Source organism: Odontesthes bonariensis, chromosome 6 (assembly GCF_027942865.1).
Source record: "Odontesthes bonariensis isolate fOdoBon6 chromosome 6, fOdoBon6.hap1, whole genome shotgun sequence".
In the NCBI taxonomy this organism is placed as follows: domain Eukaryota; kingdom Metazoa; phylum Chordata; class Actinopteri; order Atheriniformes; family Atherinopsidae; genus Odontesthes; species Odontesthes bonariensis.
In genome coordinates, this window is record NC_134511.1 from 11010803 (window position 1) to 11025784 (window position 14982).

Below are 14982 nucleotides of genomic sequence, written 5' to 3' on the forward strand. Positions count from 1 at the left end.
GTACAGGGCGAGCAGGCGGTTTCTTTCTGTCACTAGTTAAACACCACCTTTTACCTCCTGTGCTGCCAGCATTCAACATATCAAACAGCGCTGATTTATTTGTCCCACCGATCTACATTCACTCTTTATAAAGGTAAATATACATAGTATGCTGATACTCATGCATTAAAAACAGTGACACATTGGGTGAGTATCACTACTCCTCTTGTTACAGTGCTGTGTTCTGCATCCTGGCATTCACATGCAACTCAAAAATCCATTTTAAACGTGTCAGATGGATCTTTTTCACAGAGTTCGAGCAAGTCCCTTTCTTGTCGATAATGTTACACTTTATTCATACAAGTAGCAGCAGGGGGTTCATATGATTTGCTCACCTGTTTGTTGAAGAGAGCAGGCAGTTTCCCTCTACGCCTTTTTCTCTCTTGACTCTTCGCCCACATTTAAATAGATTCTCTTAAATTTTCTGAGCAGACTCTACTGTGCTCTCCCTCGTGTTTTTCGTGAATGCTTATTTTCGCCTTTTCGGGCTTTGTCACCTGGTCTCCCCTGACCTGGTCTCTTGTGCTCTTGAGCTCCTCAGCCCTCCACCACCTGCCTCACCTCAACAACTCCTTGAAAATATAAAGCATGTTAGACGTTCAGTTGGGGGACGTCTCCACAAGCCTGACAAATCCTGCACCCACACATAGGGAATGATCAACGCCAATTTCTCTCATATCAGGGCCAAACTCACGAGGTACCAATCAGATGGGATCTTATAGCACGTGTTTGAATAAAGACTCCACCCCTAAAGTATCTTCTGCTGTTATTGCGCTGCCAAACACTCCAGGACACTCAGATATTCCTGACTGGCCTGTTGTGGCTGATTGGTTTACATAATTTTGATGGTTAAACAAACAGATTAATTGAAAAAAAAAAACAATTCCACCGATATGACCTAAATTTAAAACAAAACCAAAGCTGCTGTGTCCAGAATTTATTGATGTTTAAACGCCACGTGTAAAAGCAAAAGCCCTGAGCTTGTCAAAGGTTTTCATTTGAAATGAACTCTGTGAATGCTTTGGTATTCTGACACAGATTTCTTATGCTGTTATTATGGCTCCATCTTGTTTCTCTCTGCCTTTGAACTCCTTAAAGAAGAGCAGAAGATTCCATTTTTCCTGGCTCGCCGACTTTTGCTTTGTAATCTGCTTCCTCCTCCTGAGCTCTCTCTTCCCGATGACTTCCCTGTAAGCTTCACTGCTCCTCCTTGTCTGCTTGCCCATCCTGACTTCTGCAGTAACTCTGAGATCTCATTTCTCTGGGGGAGCTGGAACGTCTTTTTCTGTCTGGGAAATTCTTCTCTTCAGGATTCAAACCTGCATTGTCATCAAAGTGTACAACTTTTTGTTAAGACTGATGTTCTGTTTTTGGTCTTTGTACCAGCACATTCACTTGTTGTCATCGCTTTATTTTCTCCCAACCCGTCCTGATTCCACCATGTGCTCATCCTTCTATAAATCCATCCATCAATTGCCTGAGGACAGAAACGCAAGTCCAGCTCTACTGTCCAGTATATGGTGAGCATGTTAATCAAGCATTTGCCCAGTTACTCCTTTTTTTCCTCCTACTTTTTTTTTCATTAACTCTGATTTCCTTAATTTTATTCCCCCTTAGCGGCACTTTATTTCATAGCTTTCATAGCACTCTACCCCTTCACTTCACTGTAACGTAATTCCACATTCATGCATCGTTTTTAATCAAACGGCAGGAAAGTGTCACGTTGGCAGTTCTTGAAATAAAGCTGAGGTGGACAGGAAGTGAAACATCTTGTTAGGAATCATAGAAACCAAGCATAAGCTCCTTCAGCTCTCATGTCGCATAAGGAAAGCAATGGGTTATCAGTTTATAGCTTTAGTGATGGGTACGATCCTAACCTGAAGCTGTCCGTTACTCATTTCATCAGTTACTTACAAAATGTGTCGGGGCCACATTTGTAGAAACAAAGCAGTACTTGAGCTTGTAAAACTGATTCAGAATTCATTCAAATCACAAGGTGGCACATTTTCCTGTTAACAAAAGTAGGAGTAAAAGTATGGAGACTTGCTCCTGGGTCATTCTCTCAGAGCTTCAGACAGCAATTTACACTTTAAAATTGAATAAAAGTGAATTGAAAGGGTATTTGACTCCATTACTTTTTGCCCTCTCTTCTGCCTTCACATCCTTTTCATTTCTTCTGGACTTCTTCCTCCTTGATTCTCCCCTGTGCACTGTTCTCCTTCCCCAGCTTAGAAACCACATGTCCCCTGTGGATTTTACCCTCCTTATCCTTTGTTATTGATTGTGAAAATATGTGATCAACGAGTCTTTGCCTACAATACAGCTTTGGTTTGTAAGAATTGCCATCATCATCTTTAGATGCCATCGAGAATTCTTTCGAGGAGGTTTTCTCGCCACAAGTGCACACGACAGAAATACTACGGCCCTGAGTTGATGCTGCAGAGCAGCTCACCTTCACAGTGTCACTTTGATGAAGAATGCATTTCCTGTTGCTGCGTCTCTTCAGAAGCATCAGTGTGACGCCCGGTGACGGGAATGTTTGGTTTGATGAGCGTGTGAGAATGGGCATTTGTTTGGGAATGGCTGTGTCTGAGTTTGCAGTAAGATTGTGTACGTGGAATCTTTATATGTCAGTTTGCTGTCAGCTTGTACCAGCTTTGAATTCATGGCTTATTTATGTGTTTTATGTTTATGTTTCTTATTAGCACCTCTGTGTACTGACCTCTTCTCTGCTATCTTCTCCTCTCATGAGTAAGCCCTGTGGTTTACAAATTATTCGTATTATGGCTAGCATATGCACTCATGCCAACAAACACACACACACAACATGGCTATCAACACATACCAAATCAGCCGCTCTGATTCAGCAGATCACAAGACTGACTGGAAGGTACATTATCCATCAATTGTCACTTTATCCCATGCTCTCGCCTAAAATCTGTGTTTGTAATTCAGATAGAAACCCCAGGGATGCCTGGATGATTAGCATTAGATTAGATTTTCTCACCTGTTTGGCAGATTTCTTTACCTTTTTCTTTTTAAAATGATCCCACCATGTGTGGGCATAAAGAAGTCTGTGACTTCTCTTGACCTCACACTGATGAGAAGGAATTGTTGAGTTGGAACTGAGTCATGTACATATGTAGGATTTATGTAATGTTAGCTGAGTTTTAGATGTGACTCAATTTGATGATTCGTTGCCACACCCAGGATTCAGCCCCACTTAGCAAAGTTAATTTCTTTCCCTAAAGGTTTACAGCTAATGAAGACTCAATTAAAAACTGTCACGATCAGCCTAAGCTTTAAAGGACTGTCGGATCTTTGATGTGTGGTCTTCAAAAGAGAGTTTTATCAAGCTTTATTAAAGCGGTTCATTACGGCCAAAAGGCACAGTTGAATGGTTGCTATGTGTAATCCTAAGCAGGGTGCGTCACTGGTGACAATGTAATGATGTCACCCAGTGTCACCCATCCCCTCATGTCTCTCACGAAAACCCATTGATCTTGAGAATTAATGTTTTAAGATAAACCTTTTGTCACTGCTGCCTGCCACCTTCTGGACCCCACTCTATATCCGATATGCAGCTATTTTTATCTTGCTATGCTTGTTGGCTCATTTCCTTATCATTATTACTTTCCATCTCTCAGTCTGACGTTATTCATTACAAGCCTGTTCGAGAAGCTAGAGAGGAAAAACTAGCTCCAGTGATGATCACAACACTGCCACCTCACAAACATCAGGGGGAAAGCTCACAGTTGATTCTCATGAACATAAGGGAACTTTACAAGCGCACACAAACACATGCATGGACACACTCTTGCAGTTTTTAACACTCCTATTGTGTCTCCTCCCTTTCCTTTCCTTTCCTTTCCTCTCCTTTCCTGCACAGCCCCAGACAAACAGCACCAAAAACAGCATAGTCACCAGCCCCAAAGGAAACATCCCTTCACCTGCTCTGGTATTTACCTCCTAACTTCCCCTCAACTGTGTGTGTGTGTGTGTGTGTGTGTGTGTGTATGTGTGTATGTGTGTGTGTGTATCCCCTTGTTACCATCATATCCCTAAGAACCCCTGTCTTCACCCTCCTCCACTCCCCAATCCTTTCACATGAGTGTGTTTTTCCTCTCTGTCTGTACGTCAGCTGTGGTTGATCTTTGCAGAACCGTGGCCACAGCGGTCGGTTAGGTCTTAAACCAGCAGATGGTGTCAGGAAACATTTCCCTGTGGCAGGCGGGGATGCTATGTGACTCGCACCCAGGTTGATATTACGCCGCTGTGCCATTTTCTGTGTCCGTGTAAGTTTGCCCAAAAAGGAACAGACATCGAATGCCTGCCAGGACTGTCAGCGCGATTTACCCCCTTCTTCCTGTAAAGAAACGGCTCCCCACTGCATGAGCCCAGAGTCTAAAGGTCTGCGGATTCCAGTTAAATAGCACACCAGCTGATCTGAGGGAATTCATCCACTTCAGTTTATGCTTTAAACGTTTGTGAAATGGTTGGAATGAAAATCATGATTTTTTTTTTTTGGCATCAGCTTTCCTGGGGAGATTGGCGTACATTTAGGGCTTCTAATTCTTATGTGTGGTAATAATTGGTAATAGTTGATCATTTACTGATGCAGACAGTTTTGTGTACCATCACTTTTCTTTTTTAGCTGCCATTGTCACATGTTAACCTATTACAATAAGATCAGGTAACAGGACACCTTTTATTAAAAAAAACAAAATGGTGATTTCATCTCTGAAACACTTATCCGTCTTATATAAGTTAATTCCGTGCATTTTTAGGAAGTCTATAGCAGATTTTCAGGATTTTAAATGTCCCATCTGTAGACAGCCCTACTGCATTAACACATGAAGGTAGCATAAACTTGTAAAAGCTTTTCATGGGGCAGCACATGAGTCCAACGGGTGGAATTGAAAATGTTTGCCTCTCCCCGTTGTGACAATTTCAAAACTTCTGAGAACAACATACAGAAAAAGTCATTTGGGTTCATTCAAATGTTGCCATCACAGTTCGTCCAGCTCTATTTGGGAGTCTGTATTTTTATTTTGTGGATGTGATCGGCGTCTAAAAATATGTGCAGCATTCGGTCGTCTCTCCACAAACTGACCACAACCTTTGACTTGCCCGTTGACTCCCATCTTTTTTTTTTGTGACAGTTTAGCCCAACATCAAAGGCACATAGGAAATTATTTTTCTTTAAAGAAAAAAAAAAAGCCACAACAAATGCAGAAAGTGAGCCACGTGAATGCTGTTTAGAACGGCTCAGCTGCGTTTTTAGGGAGTTCTGTAGCTACAAAAGTCAGTGGGATTTTAGGTGAGGTTTTTTTCGTGATTGTATTTCAACTCTCAGTATCTTGCCATTTATATACTCAGGCCAGCAGCCACACTCAATCATAAACTGGCAACTGAGTTCCAGATGCCACACATATGATCTCACCAACTGCGACATGTAACACAGCTGAGGATTTAATAATAATCTGTAATATTTTCTAGGCTGTTGGACAGCAAGTAAAAAACACACAGAGCAACACGTTTGAGCACAGCAGACATGCTTATAGTGTGTTTTTTCTTTTCTTTTTTTCCTTTCCTTTGTATGTGTGCGTGCATGCATTGCGAACTTTAGCCCATGTGCAGATATTCTTTCAGAAGAGTCCAATGGGAGGTTTACATGTATGTGCTTAGGGGTCTTTGTGGAAACACGGACTGAAGCATGTAATAGAGGAGGCTTTTTTTCTGATCCTTGAAGGGAATTGAGAGTGGGAGGGCGGCTGTGTTCTGTATTCTGTTGCCAGGGACTTGAGATAGTTAGTTTACAGGCATTTGGTACATTCACTCGTTTATTTCAGAGCTGCCTGTGCACGGAGAGACAGACTGTCTGTCTTCCCTTGCACGACCTTAAATTTCTGACCTGGAAGTTGTCGGGTAGGATGAAGGAATGTGCACAGGTTCTTGAATATGTTTGAACTGATTGTTGTGGAATGGATCGGTTTAACTTTACTGATAGAGCAGTTATGAATGAGAGGCAGCGTTAATGTGAGGTCAGCGGTGATGAGTGTAACGACCAAACTCTTTCCCCCTTCTTTTGATATGATGCCATCGGCACTCACCCTCTCCTAATCTGCAGACGCCAGGTACTTTGTTCTCACTCATCATCATATCCCAAGTTGCCATCGGCGCCTGTTGCCCTAGGCGACAGTTGCCTTGACAACCACTAGCATCACCAAGAGAGAAAGCTGATGATTGGTCGTCAGTGACGTGCAAAAGATATGGGGGGTGCTGATGGGTTCTGACTTACAGCACATCAAGTGATGTTTCCCAGAAGACTGGACAGCCATAGAAAATCTATGATCAGGCTGACTCATCAGGAATGAGCGCCTGCTTCAGTAAGATGGGAACATTGTGAGATTATAGGCTACAAAGGTCAGGTACTGATGTTTGAAAAGAGTCGCTAACTGCTAACGATGTAAGATGGTCTCTGCATAAATGTCAGAGATAGTTGATAGCAGAAACTGTATCACCAGATGAAACAAGGACTCTTTCTGAGCCTCGCTGTAATGTTAGTGGAAGTAAAAGTTTAGCTGCAGCATTCCTAATATATTTAGTTTTGGCAGCAAGTAAAGCAGGTAATCTTGTGTCGTAGAAGAGCCAACTCTCTGCACACCATGAGCGAGGGTGGCAGGGTGTTTATGTCGCTACACACATCATGCATACTGCATGAGCTGGCTGATTTACTTCAAGTGTTTGTCCCTTTGATTTTTACAATTCACATGATTCAGTGCATATTTGCATAATGTAGGACACGGACGGAAGTTCAGAATTATGCATGCACAGCTGGCTGGTCCAGAAATAGTGTTCTGATACACAATGAGTCTGTTTAAGTTAGGGCTTGAAAATATAGTCAGTTAAAGTCAGCCTCTTGCCTTTGGTTGTTTATGTATTATTATATCTGTGTTTGTGTACTTGTACTATTCATGTTGTGGGGAAATGCATGTGTTTCTGTTACAGGGGATCCCGCTGGGTAAGATTATGTTACTGTGATGGTCAAGGTTAGCTTCATAGTAATTACAGTGATGGGTATTGGTGTGTGTGTGTGTGTGCGCGCGTGTGTGTGTGTGTGTGAGGGGAACAGAACTGACTCCAAAATGACAGTTTTCAGCTCATCCACCCATTCTGTTGCTCTGTCTGAGGGTTCTACGCCTTCTCCTCCACCAACTCTAACAAGCTCTTTCTCTTCATCCAACATTCATGTCTCTTACTCTTCCTTTTTTTTTTTCTTAACTTGGTCCATTTCTATCCACATTTATGCCAAATTGTGCTCTCTTTCGTTTCCTCTCCTTCTCTCTTTTATTCCATCTTCTTCCACCTCCCCTCCTCTTCCTCCAGGAACCTCAGACAACTGTCATCCATAACCCAGTGGACGGGACAAAGGTATACTCCATTCCCCAGACATGACCCTCTCTTAATCCTTCTTTGTCATTTTCTTCCTCTTCCTTATTGTCTCCTGACCTTTGATCCTTTCTCTTAATTATGCATCTGTGTGAGTGCACCATTGCCTTGACTGTATATATACTGTTAATGAATATGTTTTGATAGATACTAAACTCCTCAGATATTATGAAGGGAATGTCATTTGGATCAGTTGAAAAAGGTTTCTTCCTCCGTTAAAGTCCTGTTGTTACGCCCTATGTCCCTTTACGGTTTGGTTTTTCATACATTTTTAATTATTGAAAGCTAAGGAACCACGATACAGTTCAGACATAGGATGACCTCGCTCATGTGATCCAAAACAAGCGACTCAACAACTTTTTCAACAAAGCAAAACATCAAGTACAGTATTGTGTGAAGGTCTTGAGCCACCTCATTTGTTTATTTTTAACTTCCAGTGATCCAGATTCTCTAGTAATCTGCAAAGATCCTCTTTTGCAATAGTTCTCCAGACTTTCTAAAGGTCTTTCAGAGCTTTTCTTTGGACACTGGCTGTTTTTTTTTCACTCATTTTAGTCCATATCTCAGCATGGTGTGGAGTGTGTCCTTAAGAAAATTGTGCAAACTGACCAACTGAAGAACAAAAGAGGAAGTGTCTGGACTAAAAAGACCATCTACGGCAGTCAAACAGTATATGAAGGGGATGTCCTTAAGAAAGAGGGAAAAATCCTGAAAAGACCAGAAACAGGACCTGAGAGATGCATCTGGACCTTCAGCTGATCCATCTACTGTTCACTGAAGCCTCATCAGAAATGGGCTCCATGGAAGGGTGGCTGTCAAGAAGCCGTTCTTAAGGAAGGGAAACAGGGAGAAAAGGCTGAGCTGTGCCAAAGGACACAAGAAGTGGACTGAAAATCAGTGGCAGCAGGTCTGATGGAGGGATGAATCCTCCCCAGAGCCCAGACCTTAACATTACTGAAGCAGTGTGGGATCATGTTGACAGAGAATGGAACAAAAGGCAGCCGACATCCAGAGAAGAGCTTTGGGATGTCCTTCAAGAAGCCTGGAGAACTATTCCTGAAGACTACTTAAAGAAATGACAGAAAGATTGTCTCAGAGGGTTCAGGCTGTGTTGGAGAATAAAGGGGCTCAGACCAAATACTGACTTTCGAGCTCGTTACAGCTTTTACTGATTCTTTCTACTTCATAGTCTGTATTTCTGTTTATGTTTGCACTTCGTTCAGTGCAATACTGCAGATACTTATTCCAGGGGCAGGAAGATCAGCTCAGTATCTGTGCTGCAGTCATTATAAATATATAGATATAGCCTGAGATCTATATACTATACTTTTTTCTCGACAAACCTTTCCCATTAGGTCCTTATTGGGGATTGATCAAAATGTTCTTTTTCCCACTAATTGATATGTAATCGTGGGGACTGATCAGTGATATCTGGAACTTACATACTAGCCGGGAAATTGACAGCCTTGTCAACGTTTCACAAAGTTAAAACCTTGTGATGACTTCATGCTTTCAACATGTCGACCTGACTGAAACAAATAGAACAATAGAAAGTAGAATATTTTAAAATAATTTATTTCATGAAGGCACCATAAACGGATGAAAAATATTGACCGTCTGAAGAATTCTGTTAGTAGTGTGCGACACGGTTCCTGAACTGTCCTGAGCGGAAATTGCGATCTCTCACTTTTGATGACATAACGTAGAACAAATCGGTGGTCCCATAAAATTAGAATTACTATAAAGTTGTTGTTTTTAAGTTAATCAGTTGAATAATTTATTTCTAATTAGATCACTGTCAACCAAACCCATTTAGTACTTTGTCCTCAAAGGGAGGCTTGGCAGGCTCATATCACAGAATGTGGGAAATGAGTAGGAGTATGTCCAGGTGAGATCTGCAGGTGATAGTAAAAAAAAAACTCAGTTTACCAAGCTCGACACTCACTTTTTTTCTAGTGTTCTGTTAAAGCTTTTCTTTGCACTTTGTGGGCTCTCTTTTAAAAATATTAAAGCTCCATCCAGTCACATGGTCCCTCCTCACCTTGCTCAGTAGCAGTCATGATGGCTGATGTTTAACCACAGGCAATAATAAGACTTGTTATCAGAGAGCTTTGATTTAGGGAGAATGTACTCTGTGTTTGATCGTGTATTTCTGTCCTCCTGTAGCCTTTTGAATCAGCTTGTAGTTAGTGAGAGTGTGTGTAGTGTGTGTATCAGTGTGTACAGTATGAGTTTAGTGGTTGTGCATGAGCCTGCATGACTTTCCAGCGAGATCCCTTCCTCGCAGACATGACAAAGCTTTTTATTAGGCCTGTTTCTGTGTGTGTTTGTGTGTGTGTTTGTGTGTGTGTTTGTGTGTGTTTTCACAAATTGTTTTTGCCGAGTTAAACTTATTTTAAACATATTTTGGTTCCAAAGTCACAACACAGCACAGTTGAGTCTATAACTGAGAGTACTCAGTTTATTTTTTTCAGTAGAATTCTTGTTGAGGAAGCTTGCTACTCTTCTATCTCTATACACACTCGAAGACGCACACTTTTCTCTCCACGCTTTCGTCGTGTCCTCAGGTCACCGGCTGCTCTTTAAAAGGCTATGAAACCACTTCTGTGCTTGTGATGCTTTCGGTGCACGCGTGCACCTCTAATGAGGTCACGGAGTCTCTCAACACCTCTGTGCGTGCAGGGGGATTTAGAACCATTTAATCTGCTAATTGGAAATCAGAGACTCCTCTTCTGGCTGAAAGTATGTGAAGAGAAATACTGACAGACGGACAGACAGGTACATGAATAGATTTGGGCCATCTGAGGCTCTGCTCGGGATGACAACTGATCTCCCTGTGAGAATCCTTTCTGCCTACTTCCATCTTTGAGATAGATGCATGGAGCTCTTCCAGAAGGAGAAGGAGAGCTGTACTGTGTTCACACGGTGTGATGCACACACTGAGGCTGAAGCAGAGGGAGCTTTGCCTTGATAAGAGGGAAACGGGTTTTAGGCCAAGGGTAAAACAGTCGAGCAAAGATTTATGTCAGTTTGTTTCTGTTGCATGGTTTTAACTTGTGATTAGCCAGGGTTTGATGATTGTGACTAACACAGTAGCACCACTCAGGCACTGAACTAGGGGTTTTGTCAGTGTTTGGCATCTGATGGTGAAGTGACTCCACATATTTGTCCCGATAAAATCAGTGTAGGCACAATAGGAACATGCCCCCTGCTGGCCTGTCCTCTGCCAGTGTAAACAAGCGCTCTTACTCCTTTGGTGATGTGTGTCCTCATCTATATCCGGCACAAATGTGTGTTCTGCTGTGCTCAAACACAAACCGACTGTCGATTTCTGTTCTCTAGGAATCATCAGACAGCAGCAACACCACTGTGGAGGATGAAGATGTGAAAGGTAAGCCTGCACTTCCATGAACTTGTTTTATGCTGTAGGCAACGCCTGTGATCCTGGCTTTCACTCGAGGCAGAAAAAGACGTTTTAGACCTATAGAGGCGTTGAAGGCAAGTGTTGGAACATCCGCTGACAGGACATTTAACCACAGAGTAGAGAGGGTTTGTCTGATTACCTCTGATTGGTGGATTAAAGCTGGATTCTTTCATTTTCCGTTCAGCTGCTTTTTGTTTCGGGCCTTTTATTCCTGAAGGAGTCTGGCTTTGTGAAGCTTTTAGGATTGCAGTTAATGACAGTCCAAAAAGCCTTTAAAATGTGCTATCACAAGTTGAACTCTGGTTTCTTCTTCTGTTTATTGGACTGTAATATCATAAGCCTCGGGGCAGATAAGCATTTTGATGCCAACTGCTGAAAAAGTCTCTTGCGACTGTGTTTAAATAAGAAAAAAAATGGCTTTGTGACTTCATTTGTGAAAATGTTTTCTATGCAAACACCCTCATAGAAATACTGCACTACACTCTAAATGTTCAGGGAATATTTTTCCCCGAATAAGAATAATAACATAAGAATAAGGACATTTTATGGTGGCATTGAATGGTAAAGATGCCTTTTCTAAAGCTGACACCCAACCGCTTACTGACCCCTGGTGGAGCCCAGCTGTATTGTCTCTTTGTGCATCATTTTCCTGAATAATGAAGACGAGTTTGTGTGCGATTGCTTGTGTGTCTGACAGTTGAGCGGGGGCTTTGTAATGCTGCTGCGGTTTGACTCGAAAAGTGTTTGGTTTAAATCTCATGACCGGGGAGCGCGCACCTCTAAAACACCAACACGCCTGTGTGGGGAGTCACCAAGCAGGGTCGTGTGCTTGTACTTCACACATATTAGCAAATAACTTCACAGAGTGCCTTTGTGTCAAGTCTTTTTTTGTTCACTGTGCATGTGATGGAATTTGTTGGTGTGTTTGTGAATGTACAGGTTCAGCCTCAGCCTATCTCTGCAGGAACACTGAAACATCGCTGGTCTCCCCGTCTCGGCTGAGCACAATGCGTCTAAATGGGGTCATGACAGTATCATTTCAGTGTTCAGAACAGAATGTGTGCTTCCACATCCTCCTCCTCCTCCTTATAGAGGTTCGCTGCTATGTCACGAACTCCCTAGCAACCACAACAGAGCCATCATCGAGGTCTGCAAGAAACGTTTACCAGCGTTGGAAGGAAAAGTGCAATTATCAAGTTGAATGGAAGTGGACGTATTATTTTCTTCTGGCTTTGAGACAAGAAAACAATCCTCAAATCTCACCGATCTCATTATTTCTAAGCACATTTTCAAACTTCAAACCCAAATGATTAAAGAGCATGTTGGAGGCGTTGGAGGCTGCTTCACCAAAGGTTAAACATATGAATCCATAATAGCACACATTTGCATTCCCCAAAGAAGACAAAACTCACTTTTACTTAACTTTTTCTAAATGCTTTGGATGAACAGAGTAACAAGGACTGACTCGTGTCTTTAACCACACAAATATTTGGCCCCATGTGATTTTGTCCCTCCTGTATGAACATGAATATGTCCTATAATATAGTTTTTACAAAAGTTTGCTCTTGTAAAACAGTGATACACTGTTTTATGCCTATGTATATAAAGGTATTCTGCCCCCGCCCTGCTCCCTTCACAAACTGGACCACATCACCCCACCCCTCTGGCAGGAGTGGAGAGGGCTGGGGCACCTTGGCTCGGGAGTCTGGGCTAAAAGGGGAAGAAGCCCTAAATTTAGCCCCGGTGGCAGGAAACGGAGACAAAGTGCCCAGAGAGGTGCTACAGTAGAGACACACTGCTCTGCTAGCGCCACCCCTGGATGGCTTTAGTCTCACACGGCACTTTTAATGACTCTTAAGATACAAACAGACTGATAGCGCTGAGAAAGCTTCAAAAGCCAGGTGAGTGCTGAAGAAAGGGGACTCGTCTTTGGTTGGAACAGTTTGTGTTATGTTGGTCTTTGTGGGATCCTGTCGGGTCACTGCCGACAGCTGGTTTGTAACCCAACGCCTGAGCTGGCTTTTGGAGCATCTGTGTACATATCTGTGGTGTTGCTCCCAATACGTATATGAGGTATCCTCCTAAATATATGTTATGCTACTTGGTTTTATGCTGCTTGTTGTAGTGAATTGAATTATTACTGTTTCTCTGCATCTCATCAGTTGTAATTCGATCTGTATTTATTTGTTAAATGAAGTCTTACTCGGTTGGATGTTGATCTCCACATGTCTCATGTTGACTGTGTTCAGCTTTTAGATGGGAGTGCCTGGTGTTTTTGGGTTTGCTTACAATCAGTTGCAAGGTTTAGTCCTTTATTTCCCTCGATTTTTCTACGAGTTCTTCATGTGCGAGCTGCTTAAACATACAAGCATAACCTTCCAATCCCTCTCATTATCATCACTACCACAGTTCTCTGCTCACTAGCAAGACTCTCATTAATGCCTAAGTGAAGCCTCACAGCTGTAAATCCTGCTTGAAATGGAGTCATTAACCGGAATAACGATTAAAATGCCTTTTATTATGTTTCAACCGGAAAGTTCTCCGAGCGATAAGAGGACCGGTCTCATCACCGCCTGTCCATCACCCCCATCATGTCCTCTCACAAGCACCTTCCATTATTCTTTACTGTGACATTTCTGCTGTGTTTTGTGGTGCATTTGGTCATCTTCTCATGACACACTTGTGTTTGTTCTCATTTTGTTTGTGTGCATGTTGTCAGGCAAGAGCTTAGACAACAGCTCGCTTAAGGCGCAGTCCAGCACAAGCTCCCAGCTTGATAGCTCTCAGGGCTCCTCAGCTTCTGTGCACTGTAAGTCAGCATGCTCGCCAAATGCAGCCTGTAACATACACGCATTCATACGCTCTACTAGTGATTGTCTGAATTCCTCATTGTGTGGTTTTAATATGCAGTCCCTGTTTGTATTAAAAGCTTACATCTACTGTGATTAGGGCACCGCTAACTCCCTGTAGTACCCTGACTGATGCTGAGTCAGAGTCAGCAACTACATCTTTGCTTTCAGGCGATCAAGAAAAATGTACTAACAACATAAATAATGAGAATACAAACTGTTCTCAAAAATATTCGAGTGCTTTGTAGTATTTAAACTCCCACAATACCATCCTCTCGCCTCGTTCCACCCACACCACATTTGTTTAGAATAACTCAATCTCACGGATGTAAAGGGATTACAGTCCTGCCCCATATTATCTTCTGATCGATTACGAAGCATGAATATTTCTCTGTCTTGAGGAGTTCCAATGATGCATCCGGGTCCACGATGTCTTGTTTGATAAATTCCCCCTTTTTTTTCACCTTGGCATGCAAGGCCTGCTTGTTTTGGCGCTCTCTAAATTGAAGTTTGCTCGTCCTGAAAGCCCTCAGTGTTACGGTCAGCTTTCCTCTGAAGTGCAGTGTTCCTGTTCCTCCCTTCCTAAACTCAGCTGCTACAAAGTTTGCTGACCTGCTGAGCTCAGTGCGTAGGAGCTCAGGGCCCATCCCCGACGGAGAAGGGAGAGCCAACACTCCACCTCCCTCTGCCCTCTCTGCCCCCTCACCTCCACACACCCCCGTTGTCCCCATGCAGAGTAAGTAGATAAGAATAAAAACAAGCAGTAGATGAGCTGTATGCAGCTGTTTGGCAAATAACCAAAATAAGATGCAGAAAACCTATAAGTAAAAGACGATATTATAATGAAGAGTTCAAATGACCACAGAATTTAGACCACAGTTGAGATTTAATACTGGTTTCTGGTTGCATGTTATTTTTACAGCTTCAGAAATCTTAAGATTTGTGCTCCGTTGTTACAGGTTAAAACGTTTTTACAACACAATTGATATCAAACTACCATAATAAGTTTGCTGCGCATTTTTAAACCGACAGCTTCTTCTTTTTTTTTTTCATCCTTTTCGCCTGATGCTTTTTAAATCTTCTCTGCTGTAGAACTGAACAAATACTGCTGTCGCAGTGCCTTAGATTCCATTACTCTCTTTTTGTTTTCTTATTCTTTCTTATCTGTTCTTGTGTTCCTCCACCACCTCTGTCATCCATCCATCCATCCATCCATCC

General features: G+C 42.4%; 1 protein-coding gene across 43 annotated transcripts in view; it reads left to right on the forward strand.

Annotated features, from left to right (window-relative positions):
- Nucleotides 1-14982, forward strand: part of camk2b1 (calcium/calmodulin-dependent protein kinase (CaM kinase) II beta 1) — a 69721-nt gene that overhangs the window by 47293 nt on the left and 7446 nt on the right. For 7 of the 43 annotated variants that reach the window (XM_075467325.1, XM_075467327.1, XM_075467337.1 and 4 more), the window contains 6 exons: nucleotides 1527-1559; nucleotides 3929-3997; nucleotides 7429-7473; nucleotides 10834-10882; nucleotides 13635-13724; nucleotides 14357-14500. In XM_075467325.1, coding sequence (XP_075323440.1) covers nucleotides 1527-1559; nucleotides 3929-3997; nucleotides 7429-7473; nucleotides 10834-10882; nucleotides 13635-13724; nucleotides 14357-14500 — 430 coding nt within the window. The remainder of the gene's footprint in view (nucleotides 1-1526; nucleotides 1560-3928; nucleotides 3998-7428; nucleotides 7474-10833; nucleotides 10883-13634; nucleotides 13725-14356; nucleotides 14501-14982) is intronic. The other 36 variants (XM_075467350.1, XM_075467364.1, XM_075467351.1 and 33 more) reach the window with 14 other exon arrangements.